Source organism: Erpetoichthys calabaricus, chromosome 7 (genome assembly GCF_900747795.2).
Source record: "Erpetoichthys calabaricus chromosome 7, fErpCal1.3, whole genome shotgun sequence".
NCBI lineage: Eukaryota > Metazoa > Chordata > Cladistia > Polypteriformes > Polypteridae > Erpetoichthys > Erpetoichthys calabaricus.
This window is the reverse complement of record NC_041400.2, coordinates 28,060,317-28,087,667: the sequence shown is the minus strand read 5'-3', so window position 1 is coordinate 28,087,667 and position 27,351 is coordinate 28,060,317. Positions and strand designations below refer to the sequence as shown.

Genomic DNA, 27,351 nt, shown 5'->3' with positions numbered 1-27,351 from the left:
AAGTCAGGGGACTGTGACGGCCATTCCAGAACATTGTACTTCTCCCTCTGCATGAATGCCTTTGTAGATTTCGAACTGTGTTTTGGGTCATTGTCTTGTTGGAATATCCAACCCCTGCGTAACTTCAACTTTGTGACTGATGCTTGAACATTATCCTGAAGAATTTGTTGATATTGGGTTGAAATCATCCGACCCTCGACTTTAACAAGGGCCCCAGTCCCTGAACTAGCCACACAGCCCCACAGCATGATGGAACCTCCACCAAATTTGACAGTAGGTAGCAGGTGTTATGACCAAATAACTAAATTTTTGTCTCATCAGTCCAATTTGTTCCAAAATTAATCTGGCTTGTCTAAATGAGCATTAGCCTACAACAAGCGACTCTGTTTGTGGTATGAGTGCAGAAAGGGCTTCTTTCTCATCACCCTGCCATACAGATGTTCTTTGTGCAATTTGCGCTGAATTGTAGAAAGATGTACAGATACACCATCTGCACCAAGATGTTCTTGCAGGGCTTTGAAGGTGATCTGTGGGTTGTCTGTAACCATTCTCACAATCCTGCGCATATGCCACTCCTGTATTTTTCTTGGCCTGCCAGACCTGCTGGGTTTAACAGCAACTGTGCCTGTGGCCTTCCATTTCCTGATTACATTCCTTACAGTTGAAACTGACAGTTTAAACCTCTGAGATAGCTTTTTGTAGCCTTTCCCTAAACCATCAGACTGAACAATCTTTGTTTTCAGATCTTTTGAGAGTTACTTTGAGGATCCCATGCTGTCACTCTTCAGAGGTGAGTCAAAGGGAAGGAAGCACAACTTACAACTGACCACCTTAAATACCTTTATATCTCATGATTGGACACACCTGTCTATGAAGTTCAAGGCTTAACAAGCTAATCCAACCAATTTGGTGTTGCATTTAATCAGTATTGAGCAGTGACAGGCATTCAAATCAGCACAATTACAAGGGGACTCACATTTTTGCACAGCCAGTTTTTCACATTTGATTTAATTTCATACAACTAAATACTGCTTCACTAAAAGTCTTTGTTCAGGAAACACCCCAGTACTCAGATGTGCCTATGAAATGAAAGACATACCACGGTTATCTTTTTTGTTGAAAGGAGAGTAAATTATTATGCAGGCTGAGAGGGGTTCCCAAACTTTTTCACTATATATATTTTATTAAGTACTAGACAAGTAATAGAATACATGTAAACATAGTGTTACTCCTGTGCCTCTCTTTGGTATCTTTGTTTGTTCCGCCATTCATGCTCTATGTATACTTGATGCATTCCTCCTACATCTGCTTAGTATCTTGGCGTGGCTCAACCTCTGTTGCCTGGCACTTCCTCTCTCGATTGCATTCCCGTAAAGCAGAAAATTTCAGGGGGCGTTGTAAAATCTCTTGCAGTCAGGGGTGTTCCAAAGTTTGGGGGGAAGTGGGCTTGGGCTGTTAGACAAAGTTACTGAAGAGAAAGAATACAGAAATAATGGAGCAAACATCCATGTCAAAAATGCTGGCAGTACAACGTGGAATATCATTTTCACTGCACTTGAAGAGGAGTATTTGAATGGGAAATCCATACCTATGGATGACGTAATTACCCGTGGTACTGATGGTACCCCTCCACAGTTGGCCGTTACCATGGGTTCACTGCATTAATTAAAGAACACTATGTACTGCACCATCACAATCTTGTGGCTGATAACATACAATACATCTTGGACTCCACAAGTCCCTGAATTCCGCCATCAAGGTAATCAACAAAATCAAGGCAAATGCCCTGAACGATCACCTCTTCATCCAACTGTGCAGCAACAATTATGAGATGTTTGAATGTCTGTTGCTCTATACTGAGGTATGCTGTCTCACTCATTTTTGAGACTATATGCCACTGTCACAGAGGTTCTTCAGGGCAAGGAATAAGCTCTCAGAGATAACTTGTTGTGCTGCTGCTGCAACAACTTGGCTGACATTTTTAAAAAGATGAATGAGGTGACCATGAAGCTTTTGGGAAAAGAGATAAACCTGGTCCATTCCAAAAATCCTGTGGATTTTTCAATAAGCTCAACTTGTACAAAGACTCCTTAGGCAGATGCCAGTTTACTCATTTCCCTCAGCTTTCCCATGTATAATTGTCAGTAGTATACTGACATTAATTAATATTAGTAGTTATATTTATGTTTCCATTATGATTGCAGAATTGGGATACAGCTTATATAAGTTAGTCCAGATAATGAGACTTTAAGGCTGCTTTAAAAGCCAACATAACTCAGTCTCCTGTATTTGTTTTTAGGTGTCAACAGAACTGACCGATGATAAACAGCTGCGTTACACCAAGCATGTCAATGTGGTCAAGGCCTACATGGAAATCTGCTTATGAGCCTGGATGTCCCTGACTGGGTGGTGGAGACTTTCCAAGTTGATGTGCTCAAAAAAATGAGGCCACGATTCAGGGGAATTTCAATGACCTAGAAGATGATGAGAAGGTCTAGGACACTTGATACATCTGGCTGGAAGGTGATGTGGTCCTTTTATGGCCAACACTTTCCTGTGCTGTGAAACAAGGTCCAGCTTTTCCTCCTTCACTTCCCCACCTCATACCTTGCTGAGAGCAAGGCTTTAGCCAAGTGGTACAAATGCAATTAAAAGAAATGGAACCATCTAAATGTGATGGCTTCAGATGCCTCAAATCACCAGACATAGGGCTCCCATTGGCCGGCTTATATACCAGAGATACTCCTCTCGTTTGTATTATTGAGAGCTATTCTAGAGAATAGCTTTAGTCTAGGTACTCATTTACTCTTGTGTAACAAGACCTTAACAAAGGATTCTTTGGGTCTTCATAACATTTATAAAACATCAGTAGATGAGTTATTCACCTCTCTGCAGTGTGGATTATTGTCATGATGGTAAATTTACTTGTTAATATGAAGGATATATAGGTCTTATACTAAATATTTTTTTTTGTTCTTCATTTCACCTTATACAATTTCTTGTATTAGGAATTTGTTAGTTTTCGCATACCCCTTGGGGTCAGAGCGCAGGGTCAGCCATTGTACAGCGCCCCTGGAGCAATTACAGATTAAGGGTCTTGCTCAAAGGCCCAGCAGAGTAGGATCTCTTTTGGCAGTTATGGGGATTTGAACCGGCAACCTTCTGGATACCAGCACAGATCCTTAGCCTCAGAGCCACCACTCCGCCCCTATAAAATATGTAATACCAAGAGAAATGCATATCAGTTAAGCCACCTCAGGCCACTCCAAAGTGAAGTTTTGTTTGTTGGTCACATTGTAGAGATGACTTAACAATTTACTGACGCTTTGTATGTGTTATGAAAACCCAAAAAAGTGTTTGTTATTGTCTTGTTACATAATAGCAAATGAATAATAAATGCATTTTTGCGGTACCTAAACTAAAGTGGGGTAGCACAGTGGCACAGTAGGAGCAAGGCCAGAGTTCATATCCTGGATATCCGTGCGTGTCCAAAGACGTGCAAGTAAGGTAGATTGGCATTTCCTAAATTGGCCCTAGTGGGTGGTAGGGGTGTGTGTGTTTGTGTGTTCGCTCTGGAATATTCCTGCCTTGTGCCCTATTCTAGCTGGGACAGGCACCAGCACCCCTCAACCCTGTTAAGGACAAAGCGGTTTAGAAAGTGACTGATCAAACTAAAGTGTTAGCTGTTATTGTTAATATTTACAAGTACTTGTTTTCAGTGTTAATATATTTTACTTACAGATAAGCTGCTCCTTTATTTGTATCAGAAGTTTATTTTAAAATGACTAAAAATACAACTTGATAAAAGATTTTGAATAAGGATGGAAATGTTCACAGTGCATCATATAAAAAAGCTATTTAACACTAACTTATGCTTTTTATATTTTTTTTATTCTGGAGAATACTAATTTATGGTTATTTTTCACAAGTATAAAATAAGATTAAAACCCAGAATTTTATTTTTTAACAAAAATGTTTTTGCTATTGTTCTTAAAAATAAAGTTTGTTTTTTTATATTACCAGATACTATGGATGATTGTAACTGTTAAACTAGTAGTAACTAGATAATTTTGCATTTTATTTATGTAGTTAAGAAATTTACATTAAAATGGTCTGGGAGGTAAAGAAAGAGTAAAATACCAAAAAGTATTCTTTTCAGATATTTAACTTTTTAATTCATCTCTCAGGTGAATATCTTATTTTGTCCTGTTAAAGGCTTTACTTCAGTGCACTCAAGAACATAACATAATATAAACATAATGAGCCCATCTGAACAAGATTTATTAAAAAAAATATGAATATAAACTAGACAGGGTTAAAAATACTGATTTTCTGATTAATCGTTATATTTTGTTTAAACAATTCAATATTGATTCTTAAAGCCTCAAGATTGATCTCATGAATCTCTATTCTGCTCAATTAATTTATGTCGATTTTTGCTTATCTTTGTTTTTGGCGTCCAATGCAATAGATATCGCTAATGCACCTCTTAAGGTTTTCTATGGAAAAAGCACTTTACTATCTCATCAGTACCTTCGACACTTAAATCATATGTGTGGACTTCGTATGGTTTCAAACAGTGCGTCAGTAAAGAACAAGTGGATAAAAGCAAAGCCATATGTAATTTGTGCAACTCAGAAGTTAAGTACTGTTGTAACACAACTAATTTGAGAAATCAACCTCTAAACGAAAAGAGCCTGAATAGTCCACACCGGAAACAGCAGATAGCTCCAAGCTTCCATTCAATTCGCCTTGTGCTCAAAAAGTTACAATCTATAGCAGTCTTTATCTTTAAAAATATCAGACCCTACAGCATTGTTGAAAATAAGGGCTTTGCACAAATGATACAGGTTTATTAACTGCGGTATGCTATACCAAACTGAAAGCAAATGAGTGAAGTTATTGTACCCAGGCTTTATGAAGATCTTAAGCAAAGCATCGCCTAATCTATCTGCTCAGCGAAGCGAGTAATCCTAACTTGCAACAGTTGAACATGCAGGGCAGCAAATTCCTATGTGACAATCACACATTAAAAACGACTGGGCATCTGTGGCGGATGTGTTACAGATAAGCATGCTACATGCCAGTCACAATGGGAACAACCTTGCTGCCTATATACAGAGCTGCTGAGATGACTGGCTGCTGTTCCAAAAACATTTCGAGCATTTCCAATATGCTGTTCAATTGCATGACCGCATAAATCACAAGTTTGTGTGTTAACAAGTCCAATAAACGTTGCTTCTCTTGCTTTTCTGTCATGGCTATCAGTACTGCTGTGGAAAAAGTTTGCAACATGCCTCACCCAGCAAAGCAAGTGGGCAATTGTTGGAATGTTCAAAGCAACCTGCAATACCAAAGTGAGTGTGTGTGCAAAGCAGCCAACGTGAAGTAGCTGTTCAAGCTGTACTGCACAGATCATATTAGCGGCGTTATTAGTCAAGATGGACGGTTCTTTTTCTTTTATGTTCCATTTATCCAATGCCACCATCAACAACTATCAGCTCTAGATCCTCATTTTAAAATGCTTTCTTTTTGTTTGAGGAGGAACTGTGTGGACACATTTTTGAGACATGTTAATGTGACTGCTACAAGTCAGCAACTGAAGATATGTGTAACTTGTAGAATTAAAGAAAGACAGGAGTCTTCCTGCTGTATCTTTAATTTAGATTATTTTAAATGTCTAATAGGGTAAATACAAAAGTATATGTTGTGGCGGGCAGCCAGAATTCTTGCCCAGCCGGGACGCCCAGAGTGTGAAAAGACCAGTGCAGAGAGTATTAGTGGGACAGTTTCTCCCCCGGGGCGACAGAGGGCAGCCTCCTTGCTTTCCAGCATGGCCTCATGGGCATGGGAACTCAACCCTGTTGGAACCCGTGGCCACCGCCAGGGGGCACATGGACCTTTTCAGGGCCTTATTTGGCCACACTTCCGCCACACCCAGAAGTATCCGGAATGAATCCATATTAGTTTAGAAGGTAAAACCAGATGCAGTTAATAACATGTGCTTGATTAGTTGATCCTGAGGATATCACAAAAGCAATCTGAGGAGGGTTATGAGGACAATTCTAAACAATCTGATGTCCATCATTCTATAGTGAGAAAAATTTACAAATGGAGAACATTCAAGACAGCTGGCAGTCATTCCAGACAATTAATCTAAAAATCAGAGAGCATGATGTTCTGAGGAATCATAATGAGCCCACCAGTTTCATTCTAGGATCTACAGGCCACTGTCAACTTGGTAAATAAATAGCTTATGATTCTACCATCTGAGATCAAACGAGATAGGGCATGTTCACACTGGTAAGCTAGATGTGATGGGACTCCTCAGACACAAGCAAGAAATTATATTTGAAAATAACCACATTCGTATCTTCCCTGATTTCTCTCCCACAACAGCTGCTAAACGTGCAGCCTTCTACAACATCAAATAGCAGTTACGGCAAGCCGATATCAAATACAGCCTCTTGTATCCTGCCAAACTGAAAGTGGATGTTCAAGGCCAATACTATGTCTTCTCCGGCAAGGAGGAAGCAGAAAAGAAATTAAGAAAGCTGATCCCGAGACTATTCTGAAACACAATAGTGAGTTGCATCCTGTCATGGCATGGCAAGGAGATATCACCTGCTGTCTGATCCACTAGTAATGATACGGGTATTATAATTATACATTCTTTACATTACATTACAGTTATAGACATGTATGTGTATCCAGCCTCACGTGGGGAGGCAAAATGGGGGGGTGGGGGGATAAGGGCGGGAGAGAGAGAGAGCAGGCTATATCTAATCTATCCTTTTAATCCTTATAATTATAACTACCAACGTAACAATAGGCTGCATGGCAATTACCCGTGGGGAAATAGGAAATTAAGGTTAAAGCTGTCTCACTTCCAGTTAAGACTATAAAATGACATCAAAAATTCAGAATCATTGTCTCCATGATGGGACAGTTAACTTTGTGAGCTGGAATGTTAAAGGCCTGAATCACGAATTAAAGAGAAAGAAAGTATTCTCTCACCTAACAGGCTTAAACGCTAAAATAGAATTTTTACAGGAGACCCACTTACTAAGCAAGGATCAGTTCCAGCTACAAAAAGACTGGACTGGCCAAATGTTCCATTCTAGCTTTACAAAGAAAACTAGAGGTGTGGGAATTCTCATACATAGAACAGTCCCATTTGTAGCATCAGATGTAGTATCTGATCCTGAAGGGAGATATGTGATGGTCATGGGCAACTTATTTAACTGTAAAATGATTTTGATAAATGTTTATGCACCCAATGTTGATGATGAGGAATTCATGCAAAATCTATTTGCATCTATTCCCAATGTGAATACTCATAAAATTATAATGGCTGGGGACTTTGTGTTTTAAATCAACTCTTAGATAGGAATCCTGCCACAGGGGGGGCGACATCTAACACTGCAAAGACGATTACACAGTTTGTAACCGACCACAACTTATCTGACCCCTGGAGGTTTCTAAACTCAAACTCAAGAATATATTCTTTCTACTCACCAGTACATCATTGCTACTCAAGAACTGATTATTTCTTTATATATAATAATTTCTTGCCTACGATTAAATCTTGCAAGTACGATGCTATTGTTATTTCCAACCATGCACCTCTGATCTTGGCGCTAAAGTCACTATGCCCCACACACTCACCTCGCAGATGGCGCCTTAACCCACTTCTATTAGCAGACGAGAACTTTACTGAATTTATATCCAAACAAATCAGTTTTTTCCTAGAGACAAATACATCTTCAGAGGTTTCTGCAGGAATACACTGGGAAACTTTAAAGGCCTTCTTAAGAGGACAGATTATTTCATATCTTTCCCACAGGAATAAATTAGAAACCAAGAAAGTATCAGAGCTAAAAAACGAAATTACTAGAGCAGATGAAGAACATGCCAGGCTTCCAAGCGAGGCTCTACATAGGAAAAGGCAGGCTCTGCATTCAGAACTCAACCTCTTGACAACTAAAGAAACAGAACAACTCATTTATAAATCCAGGCATCATTACTATGAACATGGAGAGAAAGCTAATAAGCTTTTAGCTCAACAAATCCACAAGCAAGAAGTTCGCAATGCAATCCCAGTAATCACCAACACGAAGAGAGATTAAATCATTGACCATAAAAATATAACGCACACATTTAGAGACTACTATAAATCCTTATATTCTACTGAGTTTAAAGAAGACAATACACAATCTAATGCATTTCCGGATACATTACAGATGCCACAAATAGGTACTTTTGGTGCGGAGGAACTGGATAAACCACTAGCGCTATCAGAATTACTAGATGCTATAAAGTTACTTCAAGGCGGGAAAGCAGCAGGCCCTGATGGCTACCCTGCAGAATTTTATAAGAAATTCTCCACTCAGCTAGCTCCCCTCCTATTAGCAACATTTACAGAATCTAGAGACAATCAAATTCTACCTCAAACCTTTTGCCAAGCATTAATCACCGTCTTTCCTAAACAAAATAAGGACTTATCACAATGTGCATCATATAGACCAATTTCACTTCTGAATAATGATGTTAAGATACTCTCAAAAATCATAGCTAGAAGGATGCAGAAAGTGCTGCCTTCGGTAATATCACAAGATCAAACTGGATTTATCAAGGATCGACACTTATCTTCCAATCTTCGACGCCTGTTTAATGTAATATATTCATCAACAAAGTCAAACACCCAAGAAATATTATCATCATTGGATTCAGAAAAAGCATTTGACATGATTGAACGGAAATACCTTTTCACTACATTAGAGAAATTTGGGTTTGGCCCGAACATTTGTGCATGGATTAAACTACTATATACCAATCCAGAGGCTTTAGTTTGATGCCCCTTGTCACCACTGCTATTTGCAATCGCTATTGAACCACTGGCGGTTCACTGTCGAAATGCTTATCAGATAAAGGGGATTATCAGAGAAGGACTGGAACAGAAAATGTATCTATATGCAGATGATATGGTACCTTATACTGTATATCAGACCCACAAAATTCGGTGCCTGCAGTATTAACAGCACTTACAGAATTTCAAAAGATCTCTGGTCTCAGAATTAATCTGAATAAAAGTGTACTCTTTCTAGTGAATTCTCAAGCATATAATATTAGATTGGACACCCTACCTTTTATCATTGCAGATCAGTTAAATACTTAGGGCTAAATACAGTATCACAAGTAAACACAAAGCTCTTTATCAACAAAATTTCGCCGTCTGTATGGGAAAAATTAAGCAAGACTTGCATAGATGGTCAACCCTTCATCTCATTCTAGCCGGAAGAATTAACGTTGTTAAGATGAATATTCTTCCTAAGCTTCTTTTTTTATTTCAAAACATTACAATGTACATCAATAAATCATTTTTAAGCAATTAGATTCAACAATAACCTAATTTATTTGGAACTCAAAACATCCACGTATCCAAAGAACGACCCTACAAAGACCTAAGGCAGAAGGTGGCATGGCTCTACACAACTTTCAGTTTTATTACTGGGCAGCAAACATACAAGCTATAAAAACCTGGACACAAATAGATGAACATACACAGGCTTGGTCCACAATAGAAGTAAAATCCTGCAGTACTTCTTTATATTCCCTGCTTTGTGCCCCAATAAATGCAAGTTATCGCCAATATACTAATAACCCAATTGTGCTTCACTCACTCAGGACATTGAACCAATGTAGAAAGCATTTTAAGATGGAGAATCTTTTATCTGTGGCACCCCTGCAAGAGAACCACCTCTTTCAACCCTCGCAAACATATGCAGTTTTTAATATCTGGAAAAGATTTGGAATTAAATTGCTTAGAGATCTTTATATAGACGACATCTTTGCATCCTATGAACAATTACATTCCAAATTTAACTTTCCAGCTACACATTTCTTTCACTATCTTCAAATTAGGAACTTTGTTAAACAGAACCTGCCCGATTTTCCTCATCTTGCACCCTCCTCCATGCCGGAAAAAATATTGCTCAATTTCGAGGACTTAGACACCATTTCTGCAATATATAAAATTATTTTACAATCCCTCCCTTTCAAAGATCCAAGAGGACAATGGGAAAAAGAAAAGGATCAATATATCAGAAAAGGAGTGGAAGATAGCAATGCAGAGAATTCACTCGAGCTCCATATGCGCAAAGCATACAATTATTCAATTCAAAATTATATATCGAGCACATCTGTCTCGCTTAAAACTGTCCAAAATGTTTCCAAGGGAAGATCCAACCTGCGAACGCTGCAATCAAGTCCCAGCCTCACTGGGTCACAAGTTTTGGGCCTGCACCAAATTAACATCATTTTGGACCAAAATTTTTAAGTGCCTCTCAGACAGCCTTCGTGCCACAATCCCTCTAAACCCATTAACAGCTGTTTTAGTGTTCTTCCAGATGGGTTTAAAGTGAAGAAGGACAAACAAACTGCGATTGCATTCACTACACTTTTGGCATGCAGACTTATTTTGCTATACTGGAAGAATCCTCTTTTAAGTCAGTGGGAAACCGATGTTTTATATTATTTGAAATTGGAGAAAATCAAATTCTCAGTTAGAGGATCTGTACAGTACTTTTTCAAAACCTGGCAGGATCTAATCAATAATATTTTAGAATAAGCTCTTAAAGCACCGAGGAAGCAATTCTCTCCGCATTGTTTTTCTCTTCTCCATTCATCTCTATTGCCCTATTAAACTAATCAATTTAGGTAGGTTTACAAGCTTTAAGGTTTACCCCATTGGCCATGCTCTCTTTCTCAGGGGTGGGGGTCGATCTGTTTTCAATCCTATTTTTTGTAAAAACTGATCTATTTGTATGGAATGATTAAAATTAATAAAATTAAAAAAGAAAAAAAAAGAAAAAATGAATGAGGAGATACAACATTGTAATGTGGAGCAAGCTGTAATTACTCCAATATGACAGATTAATAAATTTAAGTAGAAAATGATTACTTCAGGTTTTTACTTCCACAGATGGTTATACAAGTACTTGAATCAGTATATTTAGCTTTTTATGCATGGTACTGAATCTTGCCTTATTTTTGTTGAATAAATAATGACAAAATAATATCTGTTAAAGGTTACATGTTATCTGACTTTAAGACTTGAAGAGAAGAAGATGACAGTTATTATGTCATAACATGTAAAATCATAAACTTGAAAGATAGTGTACTTAATTTTTTCATATAGCTAGATGTTAAAAAGGTAAATTAAATATATGCAGTTACTGAATTTTCATCCTTATACTAAGTGAAAGTAGGCTTGTCCAAGTATCAACTGTGCCACTGATTATGAAAACCCATCAGCTTTTTAAAGTGAACTGACTATTTTTTTTCTCTCTTTCTCCTCATTCAATTCAGCCATTGTGTTCAAGAATGAGGCGTTCTGTGCAACATCAGCAAGAAGTCATCTAGATTTAGTATGGACAGACCACAAACTAGTGTCAAAACACATACCAACAGAGGCAATTTTACTAGTTTCACATGAAACCTAAGAGCAAGCATTATAAATACATACAAAGTTACATAAAGCTGCAGTATTATTAACATACTCCCACTGAAAATTATCATGTATTTTAATTTTTTTTTATATATATATATATATATATATATATATATAAACGTTATCTCATATTCAAGAGCAACTCAAACTAGCGATTTACATGATGTGCAGACAAGTTATAAGCATATAAGCATTCTGAGCATATAAGAACTTTTATTTGTAATCTCTTGACTGCAAAGGTCTGCTTACGGTTGATGCTTTCTATTATTATTTCCCTGAAATTTTTAGTCATACCTAGTTCAATGCATCCACCAATTCCAATCAGTGATGCCGCACTGTGATACAAAGGCAGAGGGATGTAAATAATGTCATCTTTGCCGGCACCATATGCAGCAAGCCCAGCTGAAGCTTTCAGAGACTGAAGCTGGCTAATCACTGCTGCTTTTGGAAGGCCTGTAAAAGAGAGGAAAGAAAACCAAAGTCAGAGGGAAAAAAACAGGTGCCTTTTGATGCAGCCTCTTCTGTTTATTTCCACAGTCTATTTCTAGTATATAGTCGGGTCTCTCACTTTTACATATCAGATTCTGTGGTGCTAAAGGCTTAGAAGCTAAATACTTAGTTGTATGAAATGTGTATTTTCCAAGATATTGGATGCAACAGTGAATGTGCTTTCAGGACTATCTTGTGTGAATGGTAAGTTGGCTTGTGGGGTATACAAAACAATCAGGGAGCTACCCAAAGTAGGCTGAGTTGTTTATGGCGCAGAAAAGAATGCCAAACTTTGATATAATTCAATTTACTTTAGGCATCTGGAAATCTGTAAAATACAACTTACAGGATACTATAAGAAGTAGTGAAGTGGGCATTCAGAAAGTCACAAGTGGAGAGATGGTAAAGGTCTGCTGTATACCACATGATTAACCATGAAGAGTGGTCAGTGTGAGATAAACAAACAATCAAAACTCTGAGGTGAGGTGAAAGCTGGTTTTACAATAAATCTCATCAGAGCATTTTATAGTTGGATGGAAGATGAAAGAAGGAGGACCACTAATCTTGTTTCCAACCTGCCTCTTCCTTCACTCTTTGCAACAAATAAAGCCAACAAATACAGCAGCTTGGTTGTCTTAGTGAGTAAATGGGAGACACCAGCACTATTTTCCCAAAACCCAAAAACCACTTGCCACAAAAGCAACAAACCATGTAGTCGACACTGGAACTTTAGCCTTTCTCATTAATTGTTAGATCACTTTAAACATCTGAAAATAAGGAAAAAAGCAGCTTCTCTACAACTACACAATTATCATACATTTGTGAATTAAAATACAAGTTACTGAAAAAAAATCATATTTAATTTTAATATTTGAAAAACTGTGAAATATTATTGAATTCTTAAAATGAAAAATATATCATTTGCCAAAAAGAAATGTGCATTTTTATAACCAAATTATATGCTGTATTAGACAGAAATGGATTAGTATTTCTCAGTCCTTAAAGAATTTTCTAGTATTTATTAGATATATTTTATTTATCCATCTGCAGTACTTTATAATGGACAAACACTACAAATGGCATAAATTAAGGCTTGTTAGCTGCTGGCTGACTTATTACCATTCAAGACAATGAATTAACACAGTTTGTCAAAATTAGTCCAAAACAAATTTGTACCATTTATACATCTAATGATGACACCCATGCAACAAAATCAGAATAATAAAAGTGGCTCTATAGGTAAGTACTGCTTAACTACACCAACCCTTCAGTTAACAGCAGGATTTGAGCTGAAATTAAGAAGTTAACAATAAAACCTGCAATCACTGGGTCATTACAGGAGCTAGCTTTCAAAGCATATCTTATATATAAACGTCTATGCGTGGAAGTGTCTGTGTGTGTTGGGCCCGGAAGTGAGAGGTGGAGTTGGGGTAAGGGCTCCGCCTACGGGGAAACAGAAAATTCACTTAGCCACTAATAACACAAGGGGGCCAGCATGTCAGCAAAACGAAATGAAGATAAAGTCGCTTAGCTGCTAACATCTGCAAAATGGTATCCTTTTTACTTTTCCCCGCTACTGCACAAGCGATCCAAGCACGTTGGCAAAACAAAACCTCCTAGGAGAGAGACGCCCAGAGTAGTTCCTTTCAATTACCTGACAACTCTACATTTCAATTTTTTTTTCTGACAATTTCAATAGTTTCTAGGACCCTGGGATTTTTACAGCACGGGCTTACACAGCTAGTATTATATAGTTTAAGAAAAATCAAAAGCTTTTCTACAATATTCCGCACACATAAACCACATTAAGAAACTTTCTTACTTTCACCTCTGTAACATTTCCCATGGTTCGCTCATTCCTCCCCTTTTCTACTGCTGAGAAACTTGTCCATGCTTTTATCACATCCCGCATCAATTATTGTAACTCGCTGCTGGCAGGTGCCTCTTCTAATCTTATATCACAGCTCCAGTTGATTCAAAACTCTGCTATAAGAGTCCTTACACGAACCAGCAACAGTGAGCACATCACACCCATCCTGCTTCGCCTTCACTGGCTCCCTGTGTCTTACAGGATTGAATATAAAATTCTATTAATAACCTACAAAGCTTTAAATGGCCTTGCACCAGACTACATCAGTGACCTTCTAAATCACTATGCTCCTGTTCACCTACTAAGGTCCTCTGATTCTGGTAATCTTGTTGTGCCTCACGCTAACCTGCACTCTGTGGGTGACAGGGCCTTCAGCTCCATAGCACCCAGACTTTGGAATGACATTAATTAGATCAGCTGACTCCATTCATTCTTTTAAAAAACAACTTAAAACTCATCTGTTTGGGAAGGCTTTTAACTTAACATTCTGCCCTTTCTTTCAGTTTACGTCTCTGTCCAGGTGCTCAGGATAATTTGTGTGTCTGTTATATCACAAACTAGCAAAATACCTGCGCTTACTCTTCAGCATGCAACGTACAGTTGGCCATGTGAAAAGCAATCTTGCCTCAAATCAATGCCAACCTTTTGTAGGGTTTGTCCCTGAGACTTATTAATTGTCATTGCAAAGCAGAGCCTTACTGGAAATTGGAGGCGTTTGAATTGAAATGGGAGATCAGAGGGTATAACGGGGATGCGAGGAATAAAAATTCTCGTGCCGTTACAAAATTTCGGTGGCTGTACGCAAATCCACAATCGGCTTTTTTGAGCCAAACCTGTTGTTTTCGTATGAGCCGCTTTTTATTATTGGGATCGTACCTAAAAACAGAAGCTCTATTAACTTGTGGATCTGCGTGCGAATATTTAGCGGCAGCGTCTCTATTAACTTGTGGATTTGCCTGTGAGTATTTGGCGGCAGCGTCACGAAGTTGTTTCCGTCTAGCTGCATCAGAAAATGTACCACGATGTCTGACACGCCTCCTTTTTACTGTTTTCTCACAGCTTGGATTGCTGCTGTCGTAATCAGTTTGAGTTTCATGGTTTGTTTCAATTACGTTAGTATTTGCAGGACTTATTGTGTTGAAGTGACATTTGGCATCTGTCAAGCATTGTAAGCATACAACCGGTTTCGTCGATAACTTTGTATCCAGCTTTTGAGAGTTGATACATTCATAAACATCAAAGTGTCCACTACTCAAATCATCACCTGTGAATCTAAGATGTTTAAGAGGCATTGGCGGTTCTCCAAACGTGTAAAATAGGCAGGCAGCCAACTATGTGGGAGGCGTGGGGATGGGGGACGCAATATAGAAAGGTAGCCAACTACCTGCAGCTCGGTCGCCGTGTGAGGCGGGGTTGCGTCCTGCGTTTCCCGGCCTCCCACGGCGACCGAGCTGCAGGCTATGGACGTCTATATGTACGTAAGTAGGATTCAGTTATGACCATTATGCGTAGAATTTCGAAATGAAACTTGCTTAACTTTTGTAAGTAAGCTGTAAGGAATGAGCCTGCCAAATTTCAGCCTTCTACCTACACGGGAAGTTGGAGAATTAGTGATGAGTGAGTCAGTGAGTGAGGGCTTTGCCTTTTATTAGTATAGATTAGGATATTTGTTAGGTTTTTCTTTTAGTATTGAATTTATTATTTTACTCTGGTTTGTTGTCCTTTATTCTATTTAATGCTTTGTTATCTGTTTCATTGTTCTATTCAGAAAAACATTTGTATCCAATGTTACAATGTTTTTTTTTCTAAGACTCTGTGAAGCACCTTGAGCATGAGAAAGGCGCTATATAAATAAAATGTATTATTATTTTGTATTATTATTAATTCTCTAAGAGTCATATTCTACAAGTATGAAGAACATTCCAGGATGGTCTTACTTATCTGTACTATCACAACAGATTGCCTTTGCTTCTCCAGCAAAATTAATTTTACTACAGCTTTATCCAATCCCCTGCTTGTTTAAGACAGCTCAGTATTATCATATAAGGACATTATCATTTCAGGCAAATTATTATACAGTACAGCATGAAAATGTCCTGCATTGCTGTACCTGATAAAGTACACTTGGTTTTAAAGTGGCAATATAAGCTGAACTGATCTTTTCGTTTTAGGTGACTTATTAACAGGAATTATTATTCAGTTGAACACCTGAATAAGTATTGTTATCCTTGTATGGACACCTTTGACACAGAGTAGAAAGCTTAACTACACCTAACAACCTGTACATAGACAACTCATAAAGTGCAGTAAACAGTGTTGTAGGCCTGTTTGCTTTTATTAATGAACTGACTATTACACATGGGTCCTACAATCAAAATATATTAGGTGATATGTGTGTTTACAACAAATATAGTAGTTAATGAGTTGTGGCAGCTTTATCAAACTCTATAGGATATCTCATCTCAATTAATTCACTATTGCTCATTATTTTCAATGGGGCTAAAGTGAATTTACTCAGGCTTGAGAAAAAAAAAACAAAAACAAAATTTCTTCTTAATTTTTAAAGTTAAATTAATATTCATATTCAAATTAAATAAAATTGGTATTTGCTGCACCACTATGAAATACTGTAAATGCTAGACATATCTAAAATAATCCTAGGAAAATACTGCTGCAATAAGCTAGCTTTATTTATTGAAATCAGGATTTTTTTTCGCTTACATTAATTACAATTTGTACTGCATTTAATCCAGTAAGATTAACTTCTGCCATGGCAGTTATTTTATCATGTGATCAAGAAAGAATACTGGTCAACAAATGTGTGCTTATGAAATCAATTTACATATTTCCCAATTAAAAACATGGATCATCAGTGACAGCCATGCATTTAATGCATTTAATGTTGGTGATATAGAAACACACCAGAACTACAGGTAGGAGCTTAGGAAAGCAATTAAGATCTCAACACGGATAAAATGAAGACTGTATAGTAGCTGAAAGGCTGTACATAACTTGTAGCAGCATTTACAGATTACAAAAAAGAAATACAATTTTGTCCAGATTTTCCCTTCTGAATTAACCAAATTAATATTTTGCCTTCATCACTACATAATTCTGGTCCAGCCACTCAGGATCTTACGAGCTGGATCACCCTCGGGGAAACGCGCCACATGGCTGTAGTGCTGTAACTGACGCTCCCTCACAATGCAGGTAATGTGCCTCATTCGGGACTCCATGAGCAACCGCTCATTCGACACAAAGTCAAATCAACGGTACCCAAGGATTTTCCACAGAGACACAGTACCAAAGGAGTCCAGTCTTCATCTCTGGTCACCAGATAGCATCCATGTCTCGCAACCACATAGCAGGACAGGAAGCACCAGGACTCTAAAGAACTGGACCAGACGAAGGGGTTGCCCACGTAACACCTGGCTGCGGCAGATAGTGTGTCATTTCCAGAGATTGGGACTGGACCCCTGTCTGCCTGGGGGGTTGCAAACCAGGATCCTGAGATGTTTCGTTGTGTAGTGGGTGCGGCAACAGTACCAGTGCATGCTCCCCAACTTGGCTTGACTTGACTACATAATTCATCTCAATGCATTTCTGTCAATGACGACAAGTCAATGTCAGTAAGATAACCAATCCACATGGAATTTCAAGATGTTTTAAAACCCGTAGCAACCAATTAGCTAGCTTCTCAAAAACATCTTCAATATCTGACAGAATCTGTGGTCTTCACCTACTTCAGCCAAACAACAGCTGTACATAAAAACAACAAAAGCAGACTGTTGTAATGATTACTGACTAGTGGAACTCATTTCCATGGTCAAAAAATGCTTTGAGAGACTGGCATTGGAGCATATTAAACGCAATATTCCAGAGAGTATGGATTGCATTTCACCACAACTGTTTCAAAGAAATCCCATGCACTTCACACCATCCTGTCACAACCTAGATAATAAACGCCATTATGCCAGAGTAACAGCAACAAAATTTATTTCTATAGCACATTTTCATACACAGGATATAGCTCAAAGTGCTTTACAAGATGTCAAAGAAATAGTTATAAGAAAAGAAGAAGAATAATGAATTAGTTATAAAAAAAATCAATAAGAACATATATAGCAGATACATAAATAGTAGAAAAATAGAGTCCTTATATATAATACTTTAAATCTTTTAAAGTTGAATCCAATCATAAGGTCAGACTGGTGTGGGGACAGAAAAAAAAAAAAACTAAAAACTTTCAGATAAGCTGAAAGAAAAAAAAATTTGCAGGAGTCTCAAGGCCAAACAAACAGCTAACCCCACTAGGCATTCTACCTAACATAAATATTCTTAAAAGTGTTTCTCATTGTTTCCAGACTTTGTCCCAGAGGATTTGATTCAGTGGATCTCCTGGGCAGCTGAGTACCTGCCTTCAATTGAGCATCAGAGCTGGCTGCACAGTGCACAGAATACTATTTATAGATGACAGTTCACCATTTAACACTGTTATTCAATCAAAACAACTCACCTAGCTTCAAGACATGGGGCTTACTACCCACATTTGAATGTGGATTTTGAATATCCTAACTGGCAGATCCCAGCATGTGCAGACTGGTGGCATCACTTCTTCTATACTAGTCCTCAACACAGGCACCCCACAGGATAGTTTGCTAAGCCCCCGCTGCACTCACTTTTCACCGCTGACTGTGTGGCCATTAAATGTCATCATTAAATATCTGAAAGACAATATTGCTGGCCTTACCACCAACAATGATGAGATAGGTAGTGGCTTTAGAAAGCATGAGGCAGACCACAGTCCCACCTTCACTGAAGGGGGTGTTGTCCAGATGGTTAGCTGTTTGAAATGTTTTGGACTTGTTATCAGTGACAACCTGAAGTGGAGAAAATACATCTTGGCTATTGTCAGGAATGCTCACCAAGGCTTTTACCATTAGTACTTGCACTAGGTGATTTACCCATGGGGGCAAAGCATTACCCAACAGCTCTTCATACCCACAAATGCATGACTAATGTCATTAATCTATGGATCTACATAACAATTTTATTTTACTATGCACAAATGAAAATAAACTGGAACTTGAACCAATACTTTGTTTTTAAATATAGATTATTGAATTGTACTGTAATTGTGTTCTATGCTTTGCACATAGCTTGGCTGCAGGTAGACATGGGAAAAATCACATCTGGACAGTAAAACCAGATTCTTAAATACAGCAGACTCATGTTATTTCTCTAGAAAGATCTTTAAAAAGAACAAAGCATTTGCCTCACCAAGTAGCAGTCTCCTGATGACAGTTTAAAATGTTACTCTTCCTTACATAAATCTACATCTAGTCATAAAGTGTACATTTTGTAGTGGCTGGGAAATAATAAGGCTGGTTGGTATTTCATATTTTTGGTTTCTACATCTATGAATACAGATTCAAGATATACTCGTTGATAATGGCTGAAAAAATGCTGAACACAACTCTGATTCTCTGTAATAAGAAACAGGAGATTATTGGACATTACTGATAATTAAAACAAAGTTACTTACCTGTTGTTCCTGATGTAAAGATAAAGAGAGTTGGTGACTTTAAAGTGGCTTCTCGTAGCTCATCTGGGACTGGATTAGCAGGGGCATCTTGCAACTTGTCCAAGAGTGTGTTCACTAATGGATGTGGAGTTTTAGCGGCCATTAAATACATTTTAATGTTGCCTTCTTGCAGTATTGGGAGAATGTCTTCCAGCATGCCAGTCTGATCTGCAAGAAAGAACCAACAACCAAGGGCTAAAAGACTTTCCAGAGAGACCAGTATTTAGGTTTGGTGTAAGATGACAGCAAATCAAGGGTTTCCAAGATGTTATACTGTGGTAAGGAATTTCATGGAGAATTAAAAGAAAAAATACTTTTTACCTAAATGCAAAAAACTTTTAAAGACATGGAGTTATGCAGTGTGAATTTTGAATACACATTGAAAATGTAAATCTATAAAGTGCTGATGAATTTGGGCAAGTGTGTGCAAATGGAAGAAGGGCGTACTTTTTTCCACTGATGAGAAAATAATACTCTTTGTGGATTTTAATTAAGAAAATAATGTTGAGCTCGATTAGATATTAATAGTTTTTGGAAAGAGACATCACAAAATTTTCATTCTTTACAGACACCATTCTCTCTTCACACTGAATATATGACTATAAATTCACCACTCAAAACATGAATGATATAAAATGGCTAGGTACGCCAAAATTTCATGTGTACCTATGTGTCTCTGTAGTCTCCATCTCTACAAAATGGATTTTCTCAAATGCAGGTTTAGTTGTTACTCAATGGTGAAATTCAAGCAAAAACTGACTGAATTAACTTTTTTTTGAGAAGTAAAAACAATTTAGGCATTTAATTTTTAATAGTGTTTTTATTGATGAGCCACAGCATGAAGTTATGGGAAAGAGTAGTGGAAGCTAGGTTAAGAAGTGAGGTGATGATTAGTGAGCAGCAGTATGGTTTCATGCCAATACAGAGCACCACAGATGCGATGTTTGCTCTGAGGATGTTGATGGAGAAGTTTAGAGAAGGCCAGAAGGAGTCGCATTGTGTCTTTGTGGACCTGGAGAAAGCATATGACAGGGTACCTCGAGAGGAGCTGTGGTATTGTATGAGGAAGTCGGGAGTGGCAGAGAAGTACGTAAGAGTTGTACAGGATATGTACGAGGGAAGTGTGATAGTGGTGAGGTCTGTGGTAGGAGTGACGGATGCATTCAACGTGGAGGTAGGATTACATCAGGGATCAGCTCTGAGTCCTTTCTTATTTGCAATGGTGATGGACAGGTTGACAGACGAGATTAGACAGGAGTCCCCATGGACTATGATGTTTGCTGATGACATTGTGATCTGTAGCGATAGTAGGGAGCAGGTTGAGGAGACCCTGGAGAGGTGGAGAAATGCTCTAGAGAAGAGAGAAATGAAGGTCAGTAGGAACAAGACAGAATACATGTGTGTAAATGAGAGGGAGGTCAGTGGAATGGTGAGGATGCAAGGAGTAGAGTTGGTGAAGGTGGAGGAATTTAAATATTTGGGATCAACAGTACAGAGTAATGGGGATTGTGGAAGAAAGAGAGGTGAAAAGAGAGTGCAGGCAGGGTGGAGTGGGTGGAGAAGAGTGTCAGGAGCGATTTGTGACAGACGGATATCAGCAAGAGTGAAAGGGAAGGTCTACAAGACGGTAGTGAGACCAGCTTTGTTATATGGGTTGGAGACGGTGGCACTGACCAGAAAGCAGGAGACAGAGCTGGAGGTGGCAGAGTTAAAGATGCTAAGATTTGCACTGGGTGTGACGAGGATGGATAGGATTAGAAAGGAGGACATTAGAGGGTCAGATCAAGTTGGACGGTTGGGAGACAAAGTCAGAGAGGTGATATTGCGTTAGTTTGGACATGTGCAGAGGAGAGATGGTGGGTATATTGGGAGGAGGACACTAAGGATAGAGCTGCAAGGCAAAAGAAAAAGAGGAAGGCCTAAGCAAAGGTTTATGGATGTGGTGAGAGAGGACATGCAGGTGATGGGTGTGACAGAATAAGATGCAGAGGACAGAAAGATATGGAAGAAGATGATCCGCGGTGGCGACCCCTAACAGGAGCAGCCAAAAGAAGAAGGAGATACTTTTATCAACGCCATTTCATTTAAGATCCATCCATCCATTATGCAACCCGCTATATCCTAACTACATTATCACGGGGGTCTGCTGGAGCCAATCCCAGCCAACACAGGACGCAAGGCAGGAAACAAACCCCAGGCAGGGCACCAGCCCTCCGCAGGTTTCATTTAACATAATATTCCAAATAAAGCACTTGTTTTGCTACTCTATGCAAGGGCACCACTTTAGTTTTCCTTAGAAATGTTATTTCCATCATAACACAGTAGTATAAGTCAGCACAAAAATAAAAATGAATTTCAATTTAAAGCGGGTGTGCAGTCATTTGTCACATTGAATAGAACACACAAGGGGGCATGACAGATCACTTGATAATACTTGTAACTTATCAAATGTTTAGACAGAAACTAAAGTACATCAAGAAACATAGCAAGTTAAAAAAAAAATCCATCTTTTCACTTCCAAATGTATTTTAGGCAATGCAGGGTTGCAAGCTGTCAAAGCTTATCCTAGCATCATTGAGTGCAACCTTGGACCCTGCTTATGCCCAAATACATGTCAATTAAAGTCGATAATTAAGTATTACTGTGCGCCTTTGGCACTGTCAGCCTTTTAAGATTAAAGAAATAAAATGTGTATTGATACATTCACCCTGTAAAACCTAAATAGATGAGACCCAGTACCCAAAAGTTATTCAGAGGTGATAAATAATAGATAAAAGACATTCATTGATCATCTTCACAGCAGTTATCTCAATAGATTCTTTTTTGTTTGTAACGTGCACAGATACTTCATTAAATGAATTCCCTTGTTATTGAATTCAAGCTCATATTTAGTCAATCTGGTAGATTACACAGTACAATACAATGACATTGAACTGCTATTGTATATAATGGATACCGGCCTGAACATATTAACATAAAACACAAAGGAAAATTTAGCATTTCAAACAAATTATATCAATTTTCTCCTTATGTCTAATATTTTATTCCTTACTGTAGATTTCTGCCAAAATCTGGCATGAACTACTATAACTAGTTTATAATATGATGATATATTGAGTTGTGAACTGTAAACGAAAGCTTCTTCTTCAATTTCCAAGGTCACAAAACACTACCAGCACTGAATCTTTTACACCTTCAGTATTAATGCGGCCCTCTGTTACAAGAGAGAGAATGCAATGTTCTTAATTCATTTCAAGCAGATCTCCATTTTAAAGTAAACCCATTTAAAACAACTAGTTAATAAGCTCTCTTTATGTAAGGAAATGCTTTTGAATATGCTGTTAGACAGGACAGAATCTCTGCTTAGTTTTGCTGAAAGAAGTAAGTAGAGCAGACAGACTGTGCAATTCAGTAAGCTTGAAACCTGTGACATCCATTTCTTTTTCCTTGCAACTTTGTCAGCATGAAAGCAGCTTCCATCTTAAAAACTTCTGAGAAACTAAATGGCGTGGTCAAATACTGATTTCTAAACATACATAAAAAGAAGCTTTTAGCGCTGGAAACTGATGTATTTTGAAGGGGCTTTTATTTTCTGTAGCCTCACTGCATTTCAATCTGAAACTGTCAAAACACATTACTGCATTAATCACTGCAGTTTTGATTGTCTCCAACACCTACAACATTTATCATATCCACGGGCAACAGTGCTGCACTCCCCACACAACATAAACAAGAGAGGACAGAATGTGGCTCAAGCATTGGAGATTTATGGTGATTTTCACTGAAGTGTGGCAAATCCAACATTACTGTAGCAACTGAAGAATTAAATCAGATTTTTACCTTCGATAGCACTCACTAGTTCTGTCTCACACACCTACTTGCTCCATCAAATGCTATGGTACATAGCTCATTGAGGTCTTCTGCCCTGTCAGCAGAAGCTTTGAAGAGAAACTGATCCATGAAAGAGAGTAAAAAAAAAAAAAAAAGAAGCTACATTTTCAAAGTTTAACCTCATCATGCTTACAACTCTACCCATTTGAAACGTACAGCTACCTCTTTGTCGCAAAACACTGCAGTTCCACCCATCCTTCTTTTTAAAAAATAGAAAATAACAAAAAGGAAAAGTGAATGCTACACACTAAAATATCGTTTCTGGTCTAGTAGCCAGCGAATACAAATGAACTTGGAGCCATAAATTTAAACAACACTGGGTGAAGCCACAAGATGTGCAATTCCTAAATGTATCCTATGTTTTCTGGACACCTGTGACAGTATAAAGGAATGGTACCCCCAAAAATGCTATTTTCATATGTTACTTACCCCATGAACTTTGTAGTGATGCTCAAGAAAAGTTTTAATGTTATGTTTTCATACAAAATGGAAATAGCAAAGTTTCTCATATAACAGGGGTCTATTGTGACAAATGCTGGAAAACAGCCAGCAATGTCCAAAATTACATGAAAAATATCTCAAATTATTGTGATTGTTAAATAAGCTAGTTCCAGAAAACACTTGTCTGAACGAATATGGAAGGAACTTTGATGCGCCCAAGCATTTCAACATACAGATTTATGAAGCACTATTTATTGCTTAGCAATAAACAGCTGTAGTGTAACTTCCAGTTTCTAATTACAATTCATTTAAATTGAACTGAGGGAGCAGCATACAGTGTTTAAAACTGACATCTATTTATTATGGCGAATCCTAAATTGGTCAGAAATCATCACACACACAATACACAGTATCTCACAAAAGTGAGTACACCCCTAAGTGAAAAATGTCCAAATTGTGCCGAAAGTGTCAATATTTTGTGTGGCCACCATTATTTTCCAGCACTGCCTTAACTCTCTTGGGCATGGAGCTCACTAGAGTTTCACAGGTTGCCACTGGAATCCTCTTCCACTCTTCCATGACAACATCACAGAGCTGGTGGATGTTAGAGACCTTGCGCTCCTCCACCTTCCGTTTGAGGATGCCCCACAGATGCTCAATAGGATTTAGATCTTGAGACATGCTTGGCCAGTCCAGCACCTTTACCCTCAGTTTCTTTAGCAAGGCAGGGGTTCGTCTTGGAGGTGTGTTTGGGGTCGTTATGTTGGAATACTGCCCTGCGGCCCAGTGTCTGAAAGGAGGGGATCATGCTCTGCTTCAGTATGTTACAGTACATGTTGGCATTCATGGTTCCCTCAATGAACTGTAGCTCCCCAGTGTTGGCAGTACTCATGCAGCCCCAAACCATGACACTCCCACCACCATGCTCGACTGTAGGCAAGACACACTTGTCTTTGTACTCATCACCTGGTTGCCGCCACACACACTTGACACCATCTAGACCAAATAAGTTTATCTTGGTCTCATCAAACCACAGGACATGGTTCCAGTAATCCATGTCCTTAGTCTGCTTGTCTTCAGCAAACTGTGGGCTTTCTTGTGCATCATCTTTAAAAGAGGCTTCCTTCTCATGCAGACCAATTTGATGCAGTGTGTGGCGTTTGGTCTGAGCACTGATAGGCTAACCCCCCCACCCCTTCAACCTCTGCAGCAATGCTGGCAGCACTAGTACATCTATTTTCAAAAGACAACCTCTGGATATGATGCTGAGCACGTGCACCTTCTTTGGTCGACCATGGCGAGGACTGTTCTGAGTGGAACCTGTCCTGTTAAACCGCTGTATGGTCTTGGTCACCGTGCTGCAGTTCAGTTTCAGGGTGTTGGCAATCTTCGTATAGCCTAGGCCATCTTTATGTAGAGCAACAATTCTTTTTTTCAGATCCTCAGAGAGTTCTTTGCCTTGAGGTGCCATGTTGAACTTCCAGTGACCAGTATGAGAGAGTGTGAGAGCGATAACACCAAATTTAACACACCTGCTCCCCATTCACACCTGAGACATTGTAACACTAACAAGTCACATGACACAACGGAGAGGGAAAATGGCTAATTGGGCACAATTTGGACATTTTTCACTTAGGGTTGTACTCACTTTTATTGCCAGCAGTTTAGATATTAATGGCTGTGTGTTGAGTTATTTTGAGGGGACAGCAGATTTACACTGTTATACAAGGTGTACATTGACTACTTTACATTGCACCAAAGTGTCATATCTTCAGTGTTGTCCCATGAAAAGATATAATAAAATATTTACAAAAATGTGAGGGGTGTGCTCACTTTTGTGAGATACTGTACCAACCCTGCCATTTCCAATAATCACTCTTGCTTTCTGGTGAGAAAACAAGCTGCAAAAGTAATACTATAATGATGTAGCCATACCACGTGGACTTCACTACAGGTCATTCACCTGAAGCTAAGCATGTTCAGGCCCACCCAGATGGGAGACCATCTAGGAAAAGCTCAGGTTGTTGCTGGAAGCGGTGTTGGTGAGGTCAGCATGAGGCACTTAACCTGTGGTCTGAATGTGGATCCCAGTGCTCCATCCAGTGCAGTGATGTGGACACTGTGATGTAGAAATGGTGCCGTCCTTTGGATGAGACTCTCTGTGGTCATAAAAAATCCCCGTGCATCCTTTGTAAAGAGAAGGGCGTTTCCCAATGTCCAGACTAAATTGCCCACCACTGCCTAGTCATTCTGGCCCCCTAATCATGCCCTGTCCCTAAATAAATAAGACCTGAGACTAATTTAGACCTTAAATTTTAAAGTAACCATTTAAAATGTTGTCAAAGGAGCTTAGTCTCTCTCTCTCTCATGCCCAGGAATTGCCAAAATGTAGAAAAATTATGAGTGATCCCTGCTACAATTATATTGGTATAGTCACCCTTCAACTAATACCAAACAATTTGCAAAAAAAAAAAAAAAGGACATTTACTAGAGCTGGGTAGCACCATGATAAGGTAATTAGTTACTCAAAGAGGCTGAGACTGAATATTGGCCTCATCACTCTTTGCTCCTACATACCAAAGACATGCTGGCTCCATTTACTTAAGGGAGTTTAGAAAATGGATGGATGGATATTAGACATTATGAAGTCACTAAAGTTGCCAAGGTAAAAAGACACCAACCATTTTTGCCTAGCACACAGTACAGAAACAGCATAGTGTTGATTACTTACATAAATGACCAGAACACAGAAAGTGTTTTTAAGGAACAGTTTTCTATGCCATTTCTCTCTCATCTCTCTATATTCTTTCTTTGTGTCAGCCAAGCGACTCATTCATATCTAATCATAACGGCTTTAGACACTGAAACACTTCTGTTCTAACTTAAAGGCAGCTCTCTGGGAACTGGGTCGCTCCTTGGCTAGAAAGCTCTGTCTGCAAACAAAGAGGACAGCAAAGAAGAGAACACTTAGGGAGCATCAGGATAGAATAATAAATGAGCAGTAAGAACTAAACTAGAAAAGAAGGCCTTGAAACAAGGATTTGGTCTTCAGGATAATTCAAATGACAAAGAAAATGGAATGAATTTCAATCCAAGTATTGCATTCTATTATTAGAAACAGACACATTCCTCATATTTTACAGACGAACACAATTACCAGTCTCGATTTCTTCATCAACTACATCTCCAATGTCATCCTACAATAAAAACTGGGACAAGAAATATGTCAAGTATCAGTCTATGCCGAGATGTAAAGCAGGTGCAAGCTGGTCACAAGAATCTACCAAGGTATCGACAGGACAATCATCGGGGCAGGAATACAATGCTGTGGTAACAGATGTCATGTCATAAAGGGCCATTCCATGAGCTTAAAAACTAAACCCACCATTGCCTAAAGTATACTTAGAAAAATAGGAAACTGGGATGCAAACATTTTCTTCAAAAAAGAAAAAATACACTCCACCTTATTCTTGGTAAGAAAATGAGCAATGTGCTTTGTCTTGTTTTTTTAATTAAATGTGTTTATTCACATTTCTGGTTTGAGCTTTTCCCAAATAAGGGTAT

At 38.5% G+C, this 27,351-nt stretch overlaps 1 protein-coding gene across 1 annotated transcript in view; it reads right to left on the bottom strand.

The window, feature by feature from the left end:
• The window catches only part of slc27a6 (solute carrier family 27 member 6), an 80,794-nt gene that overhangs the window by 24,093 nt on the left and 29,350 nt on the right, over positions 1 to 27,351 (bottom strand). The window contains exons 2-3 of the mRNA XM_028804885.2: positions 19,417 to 19,623; positions 11,807 to 11,965 (exon numbers count right to left, since the gene is read on the bottom strand). Of these exons, the coding sequence (XP_028660718.1) occupies positions 11,807 to 11,965; positions 19,417 to 19,623 (366 nt within the window). The remainder of the gene's footprint in view (positions 1 to 11,806; positions 11,966 to 19,416; positions 19,624 to 27,351) is intronic.